The sequence below is a fragment of the Zosterops lateralis genome (assembly GCF_965231275.1).
Source record: "Zosterops lateralis genome assembly, chromosome: 32".
Lineage (NCBI taxonomy): Eukaryota > Metazoa > Chordata > Aves > Passeriformes > Zosteropidae > Zosterops > Zosterops lateralis.
In genome coordinates, this window is record NC_139792.1 from 2,418,185 (window position 1) to 2,436,831 (window position 18,647).

Sequence of the window (18,647 nt, forward strand, 5' to 3'; positions counted from 1 at the left end):
AAGGGGTTCACCTGGGGGGCAGGACATGGTTTTGGGGGGCAGGACACGGCCCTGGGGGGGTCAGGAAACAGCCCTGGGGGGGCAGGACGGCAGGACACAGCATTGAGGGGGTGCAAGACACAGGTTTGGGGGGGCAGGATACAGCATTGGGGGGGCATGACATGGACTTGGGGGGTCAGGACACAGCCCTGGGGAGCAGGACTCAGCCTTGGGGGTCAAGACACAGCCCTGGGGGGCAGGACACAGCCTTGGGGGGGCAGGACACGGCCTTGGGGGGCAGGACACGGCCTTGGGGGCCAGAACATGGCTTTGGGGGAGGCAGGACAAAGCTTTGGAGTCAGGACACAGACTTGGGGGACAGGCATATCCCTAAGGGACAGGACACAGCCTTGGGAGGGGTCAGGACACAGCCCTGGGGGCTCCTGGTGCTGGCTGCAGTCCCGGCTCTGGGCATGGTGGGTGTGAAAAACAGAGTTTAATTTCCTGGTAAATTTTAAGCAATAGGTTTAATAATAAAAAATTAAGACAATTAAGAAAGAGATTAAGAAAAAAGGAAGTGCAGCCAGGCTGGGTGACTCAGTATTCAGCCAAGTCCACAACCTTATTTCAGAGGCCTTTTTAAAATACCCTTTCTATTGTATCGATCTGTTGAATATTCTTTTTTTTTTTTTTTTTTTTTTCCATAAACTAGTTTCCATATCCCAGGAACTGTTTAGCATGGCCCCTCCTTGGGTCTGCCTTTTTACAGTATGTGTGGGGTTTTAGCCCAAGCCCCTCCAGCTTGGGCCTTGGGCTACATTTTTTTCAAATAGTAGATGCTGATGGTTGGTGTATCAATAACAGGATTTTTTTTGTGTTCACTGGATGTTATCCCCACCAAATAGACAGTTCAAGCAACTCCTATATCAACTCCTGTGCCTAATTTTCTTTACTAATAGCAGAAATAAAAACTTATATCCTTACTACAAAGTTATTAATTATATAGCACACATTTTGTGAAAAGCCAATTTTATAATATAAAGTTATAACAGCGGGCACCGTCCCCGGCCGAGCATCCCCGGAGGGTGGCGGGACAGGAGGAGCCCTCCAGCACCGGGACCTCCACCCTGCTGTTATCCCTTCGTCTTTTCCACTCATTTTCTCATGTTTTATGCGCTCCTGCCCTTCCAAAACCCACCCTCTCCCTCCTGACCCGCGGGGTGAGGGGGCACGGACGGGCCGGGGCTGCAGCGAGAGGGGATTCGAGCAAAGGGGCGAGAGAACACCCGGGGGATGCTCTGGGGGGCAGCAGGAGCCGGGCCGGGGCTGGGCTGGGCCCCGCGCACCCCAAGCCCCCCGCGCACCCCAAACCCCCCGCGCACCCCAAGCCCCCCGCGCTCAGCCCGCCAAAGGCTCCAGGGGGGCCCGTTAAGCGGCCGGGGGGGGGGGAAATGCCCGTTCGTGGGAGCGACCCGCGAGCCCTTCGCTCCAAACGGCCGCGTCCCTCGAGCCGGAGGTTCCGCCGCGCTCCCGCCGCTCCAGAGTCGCTCCAGCCCGCACAGTGACCGCTGCTGCGCTCCGGGTGCGCTCCGGCAGCGCTTTCTCTCGCTCTTCCTCGCTCTCCTCGGCCCGAAAAGCCACTCAGGTGTTCAGGGTTTGCAGCCCGGAGCCGACGCCGCATCCCCCGCTCGGATTCTCCAGACCAGCTCGCTCCGAGGGTCGCTGTGCCCGGGATCGCTCCCGGATCCGGTTGGTTTTGGGGACCAGGGCAGGGAGAAATGGGAAACGGCACCAAAGCATCAAAGGGATGGGGCGGGAGGGGATGGATGAGTGTTTTAGGGTCGAGGTGCTGGACCTTGAGATGCGATCCTGCACCTGTGGCAGGTGTGGGAAACATCCTCGCTTGGGATGGCGGGGCTGGATTGGTGGGCAGGGAGGGGAATGGTGATTTCTTTCATTCTTTCTGTGGCCCAAACCTCGCTGGGCACTGGGGGGTGGCTTTGGGTGCCACTGGGGGTTTAAATAGAATTTCCCGAGGCTCGAGGCTGCTGAAGCCCCCCGGGACAGGCGTTCTTTGGGTGACACTGGGGGTTTAAAGGGAATTAATTCCCCGAGGCTCAGGGATGCTGGAGCCCCCGGGACAGGCGTTCTTCGGGTGGCACTGGGGGTTTAAATGGGATTTCCCGAAGCTCAGGGATGCTGAAGCCCCCCGGGACAGGCGTTCTTTGGGTGGAACTGAGGGTTTAAATGGAATTAATTCCTCGAGGCTGCTGAAGCCCCTCGGGACAGGGGTTCTTTGGGTGGCACTGGGGGTTTAAATGGATTTCCCCGAGGCTCAGGGATGCTGAAGCCCCTCGAGACAGGCGTTCTTTGGGTGGAACTGAGGGTTTAGATGGAATCTCCCCGAGGCTCGAGGCTGCTGGAGCCCCCGGACAGACGTTGCTGTTCCCGTGTCCCGCGCCCCAGGGACGCCTCTCACCCAGGGGCGCTGGGGTCACCCAGCCCTGTGCGGGTCCCGGGCAGTGTTTTCTCCTCTCTGAGTCTCCCCCTCTGCCTGTTCTCCCCGCAGCGTGTGCCCCGCGCACTGTCTCCCCTCCTCGCGAGCCATGTCAACGGCGTCCCCCGGCCCCGCGCCCGGGGCCCAGCCCCAGCCCGGCTCCGGAGAGAAGGAGGAGCGGCGCTCCAGCGAGCCCGACCTGCTGTGGCTGATCAACCTCACCGGCGCCGACATCGGCTTGCCCCCCATCTCCCAGGACCCCGACGATCGCTGCACCATCTGGGAGAACCTGGTGAGCCTGGTGGATTTCCAGTGCCCAGGCTTTCCGCTGACCTCCGAGGAGCTCTCCCACTACATCGACATTCCCCGCGCTCCCGCATCCTCCTCCTCCTCCTCGTCCGCCCCCAGCGCGGTGACGGCGCCCCCAGCCCCGGCCGTGCCCTGGACCCCCCCGGCCCCCCAGGACATCGACTACAGCACCAACCCGCACGTCAGGCCGCCCTATTCCTACGCCACGCTCATCTGCATGGCCCTGGAGGCCAGCCACAAGCCCAAGCTCACCCTGGCCGAAATCTGCAAGTGGATCAGGGACAACTTCAGTTATTTCCGGCGCGCCCATCCCAGCTGGCAGGTAGGGGGAGGTTCGGAGCCCTGGCTGGGGCTGCCCGGGGCTCTTTGCCCTCAAGGCAGGACTCCGTGGCCGTGCTGGGAGCCGCCGGCAGGACTTCACCGCTGGGCTTTGTTCTTTTTTACATCCAGAGCTCCATCCGGCACAACCTGTGCATCAACAAGCGCTTCGTCAAAGTGCCCCGCGACAAGGGCGAGCCGGGCAGGGGCGCCTATTGGAAACTTCACCCTCAATACGCCGAGTGGCTCAAAACCAGCAGCTCCGAGGGGCGAGGGGCTCCTGCAGAGCAGATCCCGCCGGTGTCCGGCAGGAGAGCCCCGGAAAGAGCCCGGCGTGTCCCCAGCCCGGCCCGCAGCGGCCTCCAGGTGGGCGCGGAGCTGCAGCGGCTGCTCCAGGAGTTTGAGGAGTTTGAGAGCGGCCACAGCTCCGATCCCGCGGGGAACGAGGAGGGGCAGGAGTGTCCTCAGCCTTCCCCCAGGGCAGTGGGGCAGAATTACCATCCTCAGCCCTGCCCCACAGCACAGGGACAGGAATACCCTCAGCCCTGCCCCACAGCACAGGAGCAGAATTACCCTCAGCCCTGCCCCACAGCAGAGGGACAGGAATACCCTCAGCCCTGCCCCACAGCACAGGAGCAGAATTACCCTCAGCCCTGCCCCACAGCAGAGGGACAGGAATACCCTCAGCCCTGCCCCGGGGCACCAGGCGAGGCCCCTGCACAGCCCAGCTCTGCCCCGGGCAGCCCGGAGGAGGCGGGAGACCTGACGGAGCTGAAGACCAGCGCTGACTGGGAAGCTCTTTTCAGCCGCTACCTGGAGCCAGAAGATTTCTCCACTCTGGAGCTCCCAGCTGAACCATTCCCCCCGGGGCAGCCCCAAACCCTCCCTGAGCCCAGCCTCGCCAGGCCAGGCTTGGATGAAACCCTGTCGGCCACGGCTTTCCTGGAGGCCGCCTGGAGCGAGGGGATCCCAGGGAGCCTCCCCAGCTGCTTCTCCAGCGAGCAGGGCGATGGAAAGAGCCAGGCCGCTTTGGCCGGCACGGATGGGATGGGTTGGGACTCTCTGGACCCCCTTAAATCTCTGTTAGACTTGGGAGATGACGTGAATTTTGACTGGATTTGATTAGATTAGGTTAGATAAGTTTTAATATTTAATAAGATGGATTTAGGAGGGGTTTTGGGGGGTGGGTGTAGATGGTTTTATGGGCGAGGTTTCTTTTTGCTGCTTTTTGTTCTTTTTTTTCACTTGGGGAGTGATGTTGAAGAACTGCACTTCAATTTTTTAGTTATTTTATTGACAGTTTCTAGGAGATAGAATAAAGCAAACAAAGTGGAGGAGAAGTCCCGTTTTGCCACCACTTGACCCTGCCCTGGGGACCAGGGAGATCTGCCCAGCCCAGCCCAGCCCAGCCCAGGGCAGCTCCAGCTCCTCCCCTGCTCAGCAATTCCCTCCGGGGGAAACTGAGGCACAGAGCAGCGGTCCCAAGGCTGGGGGATTGTCCCTGTGCCACATCCCCACCCCTGGAGAGGCTCTGAGCTGCTCCATCGGGGCAGTGACTTTATTAGAAATAGTAGATATTGATAGATTACTGATAAGTGATCTATAGATAAGTGATAGGTGACTGATAGATGATAAGTGATTGATAAAGGATAGATCGTAAACTATAGACGATAGATGTTAAATTATATATGATAGGCTATAGGTGATAAGTGAAGATGATAAAATATAATATAATATAATATAATATAATATAATATAATATAATATAATATAATATATTTATATATAAAATATATAAATTATATAAAATTATATAAAATTATATAAAATTATATAAAATTATATGAGATTAGATAAAATTATGTAAGATTATATAAAATGTTTTTAGGAGGGGCTTTGGGGGGTGGGTATAGATGGTTTTATGGACGAGGTTTCCTTTTGCCCCTTTCTGTTCTGTTTTTCCCTTGGGGAGTGATGTTGAACAACTCCCCAGATATTTGTTTACTTTGTCTTTTTATCATTTTATTACCAATTTTTAAGCTATAGATTAAAAAGATAAGGTAGATAAGAACTGCGTTGTGAGTGTGTTGTATCTGGTGATCGAGTTTTTCCCAGCACTCCTGGTCTCCAAAATGTGCCACCCCCTGGGCCACAGGTGGGGCTTTGTTCTGATCCAGCATTTCAGGAGAGGAAAAAAAAGTCATTATTCATCCTGATTTAAACTAAGCCTCTTGCACAGTGAGTGATCTCTCCTGGCCCTTATCCCAACCCACGAAGGCTCTGCTCAGTTCTCACTGCTCTGTCCAGCAGCAGAGGGGAGGGACCAGCAGCTCCCGTGGGTCCAGCCAGTGTCACCCCAGGACGGGGACACTGGGATGGGGCACTGGGCAAACTGGGATGGGGAGGATTTGGGGGGCAAATGGCTGCAGGAGGGAGTGGAGGGCAGTGACAGGGTAGTGGGAGGGCAGGACACTGGGACCAGTTTCTGGGCAATGAGGAGCTCTGGGGGTGCCCCTAACCCAAGGGGGTCTGGGCTGCCCCCCAGGGAAGGACACCAAGAGCAATTTCTGTTCCATTGTGGGGACCCTGCATACCCTGGAGAGCCCCCCAGCCCCTGGTTTGGGGCACCCCATCCCCCAGCCTGGGGTCCCAGCTCACCCACCTGGAGGATGAGGATCTTCTTCCAGCTCCAGGCAGTCGGGGGTCCAGGCCAGCCAAGCCCCCCCAAATCCCACTGTGCTCTTGGGGAGCTGCAGCCCAGGCACTGGGGGCACCAGGGGTCAGGGGTGGCTGTCCCCTCCATTTCCAAAATTCCCCCAATCCCTCCACAGCACCCCAGACTCCTCCAGAATTCCCCCAAATCCCTTCATAGCACTCCAAACTCCTCCCAAATCCCTCCACAGCACCCCAAACTCCTCCAGAATTCCCCCAAACCCTCCATAGCACCCCAAACCCCTCCACAGTCCCCCCAATTCCTCCACAGCACCCCAAACTCCTCCAGAATTCTCCCAATCCTTCCACAGCACCCCAGACTCCTTCACAGTCCCCCCATCCCTCCACAAGACCCCAAACTCCTCCATAATTTCCCCAATCCCTCTGTAGCACCCCAGACTACCTCGAAATTCCCCCAAATCCCTCCACAGCACCCCAAACTCTCTCACAGCCCTCTCCCCCTGCTCCCCACTCCCAGAGCCTCAGAGTCACCCCCTGTGCCCCCCACTCCCACAGGGACCCCCAAATCCCCCCGGAGACCCCAGCCAGGCCCAGCCCCTCCCCAAGTCCTCCAGCCTGGAGAACACCCACCCCCAGCCCCACCTGAGCCCTCCTGGGTGACCCCACTCCTGTCCACCCCCCATGGGAGGGTCAGCACCGAACCCTCGAGCCCCCTGTGGTGCCCCCCCCCCCCCCCCGAGGGCCTCATCATCCTCACTCACAGGCGGGGGCGGCTCTGGGGGGTCCTGGGGGAGGGTCCGGCCGTGGGTCACCTGCTGGGGAGGGGGACAGTGTGGGAGACCCCCCAAAACCCCCCCAATACCCCCCATTATCCACCCCTAGGTCACCCTGCAGGCAGGATGGGGACAGAAGATACTGGGGGGGGATAAATTGGGAGGATGGAGGAGTGGGGGGCGATAGGGGAGACATTAGGGCAAGGTAGGGGACACTGGGGGACAAGGGGGGCACAACGGGGACAAGGGAGACACGAGGGTGGGATTTGGGCTGGGGGTACAGACCTCACTAGGGGCAGCCTGACACCCTGTGTCCAGCCCCCCCGGGTACCCCCAGCTCGGTGCCCACCTGTTTTGGGGGTCCGCCCCCGCCGTGTCCCCCCGGAGCCGGTCCCGGTGCCGCCGCGGGGGTTTCCAGGAGCAGGTGCCGCTCTCGGGGCTGTAGAAGAAGCAGCGGCCGCTCTCGGGGTCCCGGTGCCGCTCCCAGGAGCCCAAAACCTCCAGGGGGGGCCCTGTGGGCACGGGGGGGGGCGGCCGCTGCTTCACCTCTCTGGGGGGTCCCGGGGGGCGCACCTGGGGGGGGCAGGAGCTGAATTGGATGGGGGGAACGGGCAGTCCCTGCTGTGCCCCCCGTCCCCCTGTGTCCTCCCGTCCTGCTGTGCCCCCTGTCCCCCGGTGCCCCTTGTGCTGTGTCCCCTGTCCCTGCTGTGTCCTTCTGTCCCCTCTGTGTCCCCCTGTCCTGCTGTCCCCCCTGTCCCTGCTGTGTCCCCCCTGTCCTGCTGTGTCCCCCTTGTCCTGCTGTGTCCCCTGTCCCTGCTGTGCCCACCCCCCTCTGCCCCCACCCCACGTCCCCCAGCGCCCCCTGACACCCCCCAGGCCCCTCCTGACCCCTCAATCCCCCCTGCCCTGTCCCCCGCCCCTCCCAGCTGGGCCCCCCCAAATCCCCCCCGCCCGCACTTCCTCCGCTGTCCCGGCGAGCAGGAAACGGCTGGGGAAGGGTGGGGGTGAGGTTTGGGGGTGCGGGAGGGGACACGGGGGTCCAGGGGGGTCACCACTCACCCCAGTGTCCTGCTGGGGGCAAGGGGGGGCTCTGTCCGGCCGCGGGCTGGTGCTGAGGCCACTGGGACCTGAGGGGGGGGGACACACACAGGACCCCCCGTGAGCAACCCCCCCCCCCCAAATTATCCTCTGTGCAGCAGGTGGGGAGCACAGACACCCCCCCGCCTCAATACAGGGCCGGAGCTCCAGTGTCCCCAGTGCCCCCAGTGTCCCCAGTGTATCCCCAGTGTCCCCAGCCCGTGACACTCCAGCCCTTGGTGTCCCTCATGGGCTCCTCTGAGCCCTGTGCCCCCAAAGGCGCCCCCAAAGGTGCCCCCAGTCCCGAAGTACCCCCAAAGGGGCCCCCAAAGGTGACCCCAGCCCCAAACTGTCCCCAGCTCTGTGCCCCCAAAGGTGACCCCTGTCCCAGTGTGCCCCCATCCCTAATGTTCCCCCAAAAGGATCCCTCAGCCCTGTGCCCCCAAAAGTGCCCCCCAAAAGTGCCCCCCAAAGGTTCCCCCAAAGTCCCCCAGCCCAGCCCCCCGCCCTGACCTCCCGGTGCCGTCTGAGCCCCGCAGCTCCATCCTGGCAGTGCCCCCAGCCCCATTCCCCGCCCGGCCCGCGCCCCCCGCCCCACTCTCACCCGGGGGGGTCCCGGGGCTCTGCCCCCCGCTGTTCCCAGGCTCCTCCTCCACCACATAAGCGGCGGGGACGAAGAAGGGGCGCGCCCAGGGGGGGTCCCCGGGCCGCCGCACCTGCCACCAGTCCGGGGTGGCCCTGCGGAGCAGCAGCAGCCGCTCCCCCGCCGTGATGGCCACCTCCCGCCCGGCCCCGGCCCGGTACCGGTAACTGTACTGAGCCCGCACCGGCACCGCCGGGCCGGGCCGGGGCCGCCACGGCAGCATCGGGGACAGCACCGAGCCGGGCCTGGCACCAGCAGGAAGGAGGACACCTTCCCCCACCCGCCACTGCAGCCGGTGCGGCCCCAGGATGTGGTGACATGGGGCTGAGAGGTGACAACGGGCTGAGAGGGGATGACATAGGCTCAAGGATGAGAGAGGCTCAGAAGTGACATGGGGCTCAGAGGTGACACAGGACTGAGAGGTCACACAGGCTGAGGGGTGACACAGGGCTGAGGGGTGACACAAGACTCAGAGGTGACACAGATCTGAGAGGTCACACAGGCTGAGGGGTGACACAGGGCTGAGGGGTGACAGAAGCTCAGGAGTGACACAGATCTGAGAGGTCACACAGGGCTGAGGGGTGACGCAGGGCTGAGGGGTGACAGAAGCTCAGGAGTGACACAAGGCTCAGAAGTGAGAAAGGGCTGGGGAGTGACACAGGGTAAGAAGTGACAAAGGGTTCAGAGATGATACAGAGCTGAGAGGTCACACAGAGCTGAGGGGTGACAACAGGCTGGGGGGTGACACGGGCCGAGGAGTGACACAGGTCTCAGAGGTGACATGGGGCTCAGAGGTGACACAGAACTGAGAGGTCACACAGAGCTGAGGGGTGACAAAGGGCTGAAGGGTGACACGGGCTGATGGTTGAAATCCTTATTTTCCCATGTTTTTCATCCCCCCAGCTCCCCCACTCTCCCCCTGTCCTGGAGGGGGTGACTCCAGCTCTGTCCCCACATGGATCCCCCAGTGTGGGGCCGTGTCCCTTTGGGGACGGTGCTTCCCCAAAAGACAAGAACTACCAGAATTTATTCTACTTTTACCCACATTTCAGTGTTACTGCAGCAACCCAAAGGCATCTTTGCATTTTAATATCATTTTTATTGGACTTAATCCACACTAACACCAGATCCTGGTTGATTTGGTGCTTTGAGTTCCCCTGCCCCTCCCAAAATCCAGATGTCCCCTTAAATTCCTCCAAGCTCCCAATGCATTTTCCATTTTTATTTTCCCAAATTTTACGAAGCCAAAGTTTCTCCTCAATATTATTTTTTTTTCCAGCTGTGCCCACTCCTTTTCCTGAATAACGTTGCATTTAAGGGGAACAAATGGAAAAAAGAAAACAAATGGCACTTAGATGTGAATGGGGGCCGAAAAGAGGTTAAAATACCCCCCAGCAATGAATTCCTCAAGGAGGGGCTCTGAAATTCACAAAAACCAGCAGGAAGTGGTGAGGAAGGGGGACAGTCCTACCCATCTATACCCCAAATATGCTTCAAAAAGTGGTGAAAACTTTCCAGGTGTCCCCATGTCCCCTGGTGGGGGCACACAGAACCACCAAGGGGAGCCCCCCAAAGACACCAGAGCCACCAATTCCTTTGGGCTTTAATAAACCAACAAGTTTGGGGTAAATTCACTCTGCCAGCAGGAATTCCCTCGTGCAGGGTGGGGTTTAACCCCCCAAAGTCCTTGGAGTGGAAAATCCAGCGGGGGGAAAGGTCTAAAGGGGCTTCAACAAGGCTGAATTTGAGGGGTGAAGTCCTGGGACCCCCCCTTGGAGTGAGCAGTGACACCCTCCACCTGCTCCTGCCAAACCCCAGAACCCCACAAGGCTCTCAGGAAGGTCCCACAGGGATCTGGGAGGCTCTGGGGGGAATTCCAGGGTGCTCCTCAAGTCCTGAGGACAGGGCTGTGACATTTAAGACTGTTCAGCAGAGAAAAGAAACAGAGGAAAAGCCTCCAGCAAGGAGTCACGGCCACCAAATCCTGTGGGAAGCATCGAGCAGATCCCACAGGAACATCCCCAGGTCAGGCTGGCTCTCTCCCATAATTAACGAGGTGCAGTTAATTACTGGAACAATGAAGCCACCTCTCCTCACACCGAGCACTCTGAGGGCTCCAAAGGAAGGGAACAGCCAACGCCAGCTCAGCCAAAGGCCGGAATTTGGGCAGCACCAGGCTGGGAATCACCGGGTCAGGGCACGAGGCTGAGGGGAGGGACACGCAGCTGCCACTCCACGATCCATCAGGGCTCCAGGCCGGGCTCAGGGACACGGGGCTGTCACTCTGGGGGCTGGCTGTAGTTGAGGGACAGCAGGACCATGCTGTGGGCCAGCAGAGAGGCTTCGGAGGCTGCAAGAGCACGGGAGCAGGGTAAGAGACTGGGACAGGCACTGGGGGGCACTGGGGAGACTGGGAGAGGCACCAGGGGACACTGGGGGAGGCACTGGGCAGACTGGGAGAGCTGGGAGTGGCACTGGGCAGACTGGGACAGGCACTGTGGGGGCACTGGGGTGGGCACAGGGTGGGTATTGGGCAGACTGAGAGTGGCACTGGGGGACACTGTGGGTACTGGGGTGGGCACAGGGTGGGCACTGGGCAGACCGGGAGAGCTGGGAGTGGCACTGGGCAGACTGGGAGAGGCACTGTGGGGGCACTGGGGTGGGCCCTGGGTAGATTGGGAGGCCTGTGGTGGGCATGGAGGGTTCTGGGCAGCACTGAGACAGGAAATTGGCAGATTGGGAACATTGGGATGGACGAGGGGGAGCACTGGGCTCCTGGTCCCACATTCCCACCCCACTCCTGTTTTCCTTTCCTTGGGGCTGCAATCTGCCACCAGAGCTCTGCAGGACAGGGACACCTGGGCACAGGTATGGGGGGTGAGCCCAGATGGGGACAAAGTTCCCCCCATCACCCAAAATTCCCCAGGAGTGCCCAGAGAAGGCTTTTGGGTGTGCTCCCCCTCCCAGAGGTACCTTGGAGCTGACAGGAGAGCCTGAGCCACTGCTCCAGCCACGCTCGGCACTCGGCCTGGCCCAGGTGAGTGGAGTTCAGCCCACGCAGGTAACAGGCCTGGGGAGACACAGACACAGCCAGGGATGAGCACAGAGAACTCCAGCATCTCACCAGGATCCCCCTCAAGGAGGGGAAGAGAAGTGAGGAACCGTCCCCCACCCCAGCATGGAAAACTTCCCCCAAAGAGAACAACCCCATGCCCCAAGGCCATGCTGGTGACACCTGAGGTGACACCAGGCCAGGACAGGTGTGCTGAGGTGTCCTCACCGCTCGGAGCTCCTCCTCAGAGAGCTGCCCCGGGCCCAGGGTCAGCAGGGCTCGGTCCAGGTGCCGGATCTCCAGGACGTGGCTGCGCAGGCGGTGCCGCAGGAAAAAGGCCGGGAGGTGTGGGGTGAGGAACAGCACCTGGCTCAGGGCTCTCTGTGGAGGAGGAGGAGCAGCGTTGGGAAAGGTGAGACAGGAAAAGATTACAGATAGGATTGCTTAGCAAGGGATTCTGAAAATATAAAGCCTGTGAATGAAATAAAAATGAAAGCTGAGCTTTGAGATGTGGGCACGGCAGGCAGGGAGACGGTGATTAGCTGGAGGTGGGTTGAGTGATAACAAAAGGACACCAAGGGACCCAAGGGTGTAGCCCCACCAAGGTATCAGGGAAAAGATAGATAAGACAGCAGCCTTTAGAATTTAGAATACAGAGTGATATGGTAATATAGCAGTTCTCATAGGCTGTATGATTTATATCTTGGATTTATAGGATTATAGGCTGTAAGATTTATATCTTGCGCTGGTTGGTTACTGTAAATTAGAATATTCAACACAAAAGGAGATATAATGCATTGTAACAAGGACCTTACCCTCTTGCTCTCTCGACCTTACTCATACCTCTTGCCCTTACCTTTTACCCTCTTATTCTCTGGTGCTCTCTCCCTCTCTCTTTGGGGCATCCCTTCAGCCCAGGCTGGTGGCAGAACGCAAAGCCCTTTTACCCACAACCTTTGCAATAAACCCATGTGTTCCTAGAGTGTCTCAGCTCTGCAGAGTTCCCTCTCGCTGCCTCAACAGATGCTCCTACAGAGCAGGGCACCTGTGACATGTCCAACCCCTCCTAAAACAGGGCTGGGACCTGTTCAGGCACTCCCACCTGCCCACGTGGCTCCAAGCCCCATCCAACCCAGCCTTGAACCCTCCCAGGGATGGGGAATTCCCTCCCAGTGCCTTCCCACCTTCACAGGGAGGAATTCCTTCCCCAGATCCTCCTCTGGACTCATTCCCAGCAGCTCCACATCCTTCTAACATTAGGAGCCCCACAGTTGGAGGCAGCACTGCAGGTGGAGTCTCACCTGGGCCCCCTTCACCTGCTGCCACAGCATGGGAGTGACCCCAGGGCACCTCTGCAGCTTTTCATCTGCACCTGGACTGGTTTTGGGACACACCTGAGTGGGGTGACACACCTAGACTGAGCTGAACTCACCACATGATCCACCTGGAGCCTGTTCAGCGCCAGCAGAGACCCGGAGAACAAACCCCTCACAGCCAGGAGCTGGGCCAGGTGGGGCCGGGCACCTCCCTGCACCTGCAAGAGCCCCAGGAGCACAGGTGACACCTCTGAGAGGTGACAGACACCTCCCACAGCCCCCATGGGTGACAGTGGAGGGACACAGACCCCTAAGAGGTGACAAACATCTCCCACAGCCCTGAGGGGTGACAGTGGAGGGACACAGACCTCTGACAGGTGACAAACACCTCCCACAGCCCCGAGGAGGGGCGCTGGAGGGACACAGACCTCTGACAGGAGACAAACACCTCCCACAGCCCCCAGGGGTGACAGTGGAGGGACACAGACCTCTGACAGGTGACAAACACCTCCCACAGCCCCCAGGGGTGACAGTGGAGGGACACAGACCTCTGACAGGAGACAAACACCTCCCACAGCCCCCAGGGGTGACAGTGGAGGGACACACCTCTGACAGGTGACAAACACCTCCCACAGCCCCAAGGGGTGACAGTGGAGGGACACAGACCCCTAAGAGGTGACAAACACCTCCCACAGCCCCCAGGGGGGTGCTGGAGGGACACAGACCTCTGACAGGTGACAAACACCTCCCACAGCCATGAGGGGTGGTGCTGGGGGCACAGACCTGGGCACAGAGCTGCTGCAGGAGCTCCCGGGGCTGGGGCTCAGGCAGGGCCCTGGCTGTCAGCTCCAGGCTCCTCAGCACAGTCGGGTAGGAGCCCCTGCGGATGCAGTCGTAGGTGTCCAGGAACTCCAGCTGCTGCTTGGGGGTCCAGAACTGCCGGATCAGGAGCTGCCGTGGGAAGAAGTACCTGGGGAGAGGCAGGAGATGGGGGGAGTCAGGGAGGGAACAGCAGGGCAGGCAGGTTCCAGGCTGTGGGAAGAGGCTGAGGAAAGCCCCGGGTTTTAATTTAACCCAGGAGCTGCTGGTGTTTGTTCCCAGAGGAATGAGGGAATGATTGAGGTTGGAAAAGCCTGTGGCCACCAGGTCCAGCACTGCCAAGGCCAGCACTGACCATGTCCCCAAAAGTCCCCCTGCCCTGGGCAGCCTGTGCCAAAACAAAACTGCCTTTTCCATGAAGGAATTCTCCTCAAAATCCAACCTAAACCTCCCCTGGCAGCATTTCTGTCTCATCCTGTCACCTGGGAGCAGAGCGTGACTCCCACCTGGCTGCCCCTCCTGTCAGGGAGTTGTGGAGCCAGAAGGTCCCTCCTGAGCCTCCTTTCCTCCAAGCTGAGAAATTTTATTTTTATTATTTTTGTTTATTATTATTATTTATTATTACTGTTGTTGTTGTGTGTTAATATTTATCTATATTATTATACCATTATTGTATTAAATAATATGCCTGTTTTTAATTTTAATAGTTTATTTTAACCATATTAATATTTTATCCATATTATATTTTATTATGTTATTAAATATTTTAACTGTATTAACATTTTATCAATAATAATATATTTTATTATTGTATTAAATAATATGCCTGTTTTTAATTTTAGTAATTTAATTGATTCCATTATTTCTCTGGGATGCTGCTCTCAGGAGCTGGGATTGCCAACCCAGCCCTCAGCTGTTTGTCCTTACAGGGAGAGGTTCCTGCCTCTGAAAATCCAAAAATCTGGGGATCAGGAGCCCCAGGATGGGGATACTCACATCAGGATAATGACCAGGAAGTTGGCGAAGGGGGGGATGGCGATGATCCCGATGGGAATGGCCTTGAGCAAGTCCCTGCGGAACTGCCTCCAGCAGGAGGCAACAGAGTCAGCGCCCGACACCAGCCTCCCGAAATTCCCGAGGATTCCCCGCCCCCTCCCCGTTCCTGGGCGGGGAATTTAACGGTTTTGGTTTCTTTTTCCCTGCCAGAATCGGGGTTAACACAGGGGAGCAGCTCGTGTTTGGACTTGGATGTTTATTTGTTGTTTATTATTTCTTATCTATTTACAGACTCACATGAGACTCTTGCATCTATTTACAAGACTCTAGTTTTCTTTAACTAGGAAATTAGAGAAATGAGGTAAAATGGAGCACTTCTGACTTTCCAAGGACTTTTAAGTGATAATTACTCAATACCAAGGTGACACCTCTATTATTTATGTTTTTGACCCAATAATGACCACCCAAAGCCCCCAATGAGGACCTTTCTCACCCAATTACAGAAAACCACCTGTTGGAATGTTAGAAACTTAGATTTAAGACTTTAGGATATACATGTGAGTCAAGATAGAGGATTTGGGGTGTTGTCTTTGTCCTTCTTCTTCCCTCTACTTCATGGGTTTGGGTGGTTTTCTGTAATTGGCTGAGAAAGGTCCTCACTGTGGGCTTTGAGTGGTCCTTATTGGGTCAGAAATATAAATAACAGAGGTGTCACCTTGGTATCGGGTAATTATCACTTAAAAGACCTTGGAAAGAGTCAGAAGTGCTCCATTTTACCTCATTTTCCCTGGCTTGCTAGTTGGAGTTCATGGTGTGTGAGCCTGTAAATAAACAAGATACAATAAACATTCCAAGTCTGAACTCCGTATCTTTCCTGTGTTACTCATCCTGACCTTGGCAAGGGAAAAAAAAGGCCAAAACCATCACACCACCCAAAGCCATGAAGAAGAAGGAAGAAAGTGGTGAAGAAGAAGGTGGTGAAGGAAGAAGGAGGTGAAGAGGGAAGAAGGTGGTGAAGAAGGACTCAGATAACGCCCCCCAAATCCTCCACCTTAACCCACATGCATTACAATGCACCAAAACCCCCCAAACTCTCAGTTTCCAGAACTCCAAGAGGGGACAGCTCAGAGAGGAATCCCAGCCCTGTTCCAGGGGAAAGGAGCATTCCCAGGGCCGTGAGGAGGCAGAGCTGGCGGCCCCGGCCCACCTGGCGCAGCCGCTCCATCTCGCGGTACGGGAGCTGCTGCGAGCTCAGCCTCTGCTGGGACATCTTGGATTTGATCCTCACAATCTCCTTCACCTCCAGGAAAAGGGCCTGGATCCCTGCAAGGAGGGACAGAGCTTCCTTAGCCTGTGACAAAGTTGGCTTTTCACAAATATTGGAATGAATGTTATATGAATGTTATATGTATAATTGTACTGTGTTATGTGCCATTAATAGAGTTTAAAAAAGTGATGGATGCATTTTCTGTTTAATAAAAAGACTAACTTTTATTTTTTTCTTCTTTGTGATATCTAAAACTGACCAAGCCAGAAAGTATTGTCACCTTGTAGCCCTGCATAAAAACAATACTAACTTTCTGTTTTCCTATCCAAATGAAAGCAGTCAGAAAAACCTCAAGAAAAAAAGATTTATGAGACCCACGTTACCAGACAGAGTGGAGCCAGCCACAGATAAATCTGGCAGATAAAATAATTGAGGACAACTCGAAGAAAATGTTTTAATCCTGCATATGTAACACAGGGATCTTTAAAAGCAGAGGTCTGAGGGAGTGAAGGTGTGCTGCTGGCTGACTTTACACCCTCAGCCAAAATAACTTCTGCTTTTTGTCTCCTAATCGTCTATTTTTAATTTTTATTAAACTTTTACAATTTTTTCTGAAAGAGTGAAACTCGTTTTTCACATTAGAGACTGATTCCACCCTACCAGGCAGGGGAGGGGTGGTGCAGCCACTGCCCCCGTTCCACAATGTGACCTCCTGCCCAGAGCCACCTGCTGGGACCAATCTGGGGACCCACTCCCCGTTTGAGACCCCTTTTAGGACCTATTTGGGGACCTCCCCTGTTTGGGGCCAATTTGGGGACCCAAATGTTGTTTGGACTCCCCCCCTCAGCACCCACTTTTTGGGATACCCCTTTTCTGGAACACTCCACCTTCTTCCAGACCCACTTTTTTGGGCCTACCCCCATTTGGGACCTCTTTTGGGACCTCCCATTTGGGACATCTTTTGGCACCAATTTGGGGACACTCCCCCATTTGGGACCCCCCCCCCCCCCCATTTAATACCTCTTTTGGGACAAACTTGGGGACCCAAATGTTGTTTGGACTCCCCCCCTCAGCACCCACTTTTTGAGATACCCCTTTTTGGAACACTCCACCCTCTTCCAGATCCATTTTTTTGGACCCACCCCCATTTGGGACCCCTTTTGGAACCAATTTGGGGACACCCCTCCCCATTTGGAACCCCCACCCCCCATTTGAGACCTCTCTTGGGACAAATTTTGGGTCTCCGATGTTGTTCAGACTCCTCCCTCAACACCCACTCCTGAGTTATCCCTTTTTGGAGCCCCCCACCCTCTTCCAGACCCATTTTTTGACCCCCCCTCTTCCAGGCCCCACGTTTCAGGACCCTCCCCCGGGTCTCACCCGTTTTGAAGGTGCTGTGCAGGATGTAGAACCGGGGGAAGCTCCTCTCCAGGTACTGCTCGTAGCGGGAGTTGACCCAGCGGGCGGCGCCCACCACGGCGGCCGCCAGGGCGCGGGAGGCGGCGCGGGAGGACAGGGAACGCACCTGGGACCGGCGGAGCTGCGAACACACCTGGGACCTGCGTCCCCAAACCCTCCGAGTCAGCTCAGGGCGAGTTTGAGGCTCCCGGGGAGGGGGAATGGGGGAGCGGAGACCCGTCCCAGGGCTGGGGGTGGGAATCGGGGTCTGGGGGGGATTGAGGGGCTCCCGGTGATCCCAGAACTCCCGTGCCGGGCACTGCGGGGCTCGGGCAGGGGAGGCGGATTGGGGACGGCGGCACCGGGGCAGGGAACAGCCCCGCGGGCACGGGAGAGTTGTGCGATAACGGGGAGGCACCGAGAGCTACGGAACAGGTGGGGGGACACAGCCAGGAGCGCGGGGACAACCGGAGAGGACGAGGGGATTAAATAGGAGGGCATTTGGCGAGGGATCATGAGTGCAGTCGGTGTTTGGGACGGGGCCGGTCGGTATTTAGCGGGGGCCGCGGTCGGTGTTTGTGGATATCGGGGCTGCGTCAGGAGCGCGTCTCCCTGAGGAAGGCGTGTCCCGGCCGGTACTACAGGGCACGGCTGCCCCGCGGGGGTCCCCGCTCACCTGGACACGCCCAGAGCGAGCTGCGGCTGTATCCGCTCCCGCGGGGGGCTCAGGGCGGAGGGGCCGAGGCGCCAGAGCCCCCCACGGGCCGCGGCCCTGGACAGCGCCATCTTGGCGGGTCACAGGGCGGCCATCACGTGGGGTTCTGAGCGCTGATTGGCTGCCGCGCCGGAAGTGCCGTGCCAGGGGGGCTCCGGGTGCGGCCCGAGCCCCTTCCTTTCCGTTCCCCACCCCAGTAGGACCGGGCTCTCTCCACCCCAACCGGGCCCGGGCTCGGCCCCGCGGCCACGGCTCTGCCTCACCGCCGCCTCTCCGGGGTTTAAACCCTTCCGCAGCCCTTAGCGGGGCCCGTGCAGGAGCTGCTGATGCCCCCGAGCTGTCCTCGGCCATGCGGGAGAGGCCGGGACCCCCCCGAGGCCCATCCCGGTGCCTCCCGCTCCGCCTGGGCCTCCCGGGGCAGCGGCACCGGGCGGGACCCCCGGTCTGTCCCCCGGTTTGTCCCCCGGTCTGTCCCTCCTTCTCTTCCCTTCCCCGGGCAGCCGAGGCGGTTGCTGCCCGCAGCCTCGAGGCCCTCCCTATGTAGGTCATGTTTGTTTTCCTCATTCCAGGTGCCGGAACAAATATTGTCCAAGGATTTTCGGGAAACACCCGCAGGCCTTGCCCAGAGAGCTCCGCTCGGGAACACCTCGGGCTCCTGGGGAATTCCCCAAATTCCAAGGGGTGACACTTCCCAGATCTCCGTGTGCTGGAGACCCTCGGGAAGGCTTTTCCCTCCCTTGTAGCCGGTCCTCGGGCTGTCCCCGGGACGTGGCATCACTCACGGAGCCCCTTTACCCTCCTCACCTGTGCCCAGG

The 18,647-nt window shown here is 57.9% G+C and overlaps 2 protein-coding genes across 2 annotated transcripts; one reads left to right on the forward strand and one right to left on the reverse strand.

Annotated features, from left to right (window-relative positions):
* Positions 1-2,585: 2,585 nt before the first annotated feature.
* On the forward strand, positions 2,586-4,225 carry LOC310920943 (forkhead box protein J1-like; the record flags this gene model as incomplete). The annotated part of the gene is made up of 3 exons (XM_083881000.1): positions 2,586-3,107; positions 3,236-3,555; positions 3,847-4,225. The coding sequence occupies 3 exons, from the start codon at positions 2,586-2,588 to the stop codon at positions 4,223-4,225; spliced, it is 1,221 nt and encodes a 406-aa protein (XP_083737126.1).
* Positions 4,226-9,347: 5,122 nt separating this feature from the next.
* On the reverse strand, positions 9,348-17,912 carry LETMD1 (LETM1 domain containing 1). The gene is made up of 9 exons (XM_083880897.1): positions 17,794-17,912; positions 17,100-17,278; positions 15,660-15,775; positions 14,453-14,535; positions 13,421-13,607; positions 12,754-12,855; positions 11,550-11,702; positions 11,243-11,339; positions 9,348-10,619 (listed from the first exon to the last, which is right to left on the reverse strand). The coding sequence occupies exons 1-9, from the start codon at positions 17,901-17,903 to the stop codon at positions 10,549-10,551; spliced, it is 1,098 nt and encodes a 365-aa protein (XP_083737023.1). The 5' UTR covers positions 17,904-17,912; the 3' UTR covers positions 9,348-10,548.
* Between the last annotated feature and the right edge of the window lie 735 nt (positions 17,913-18,647).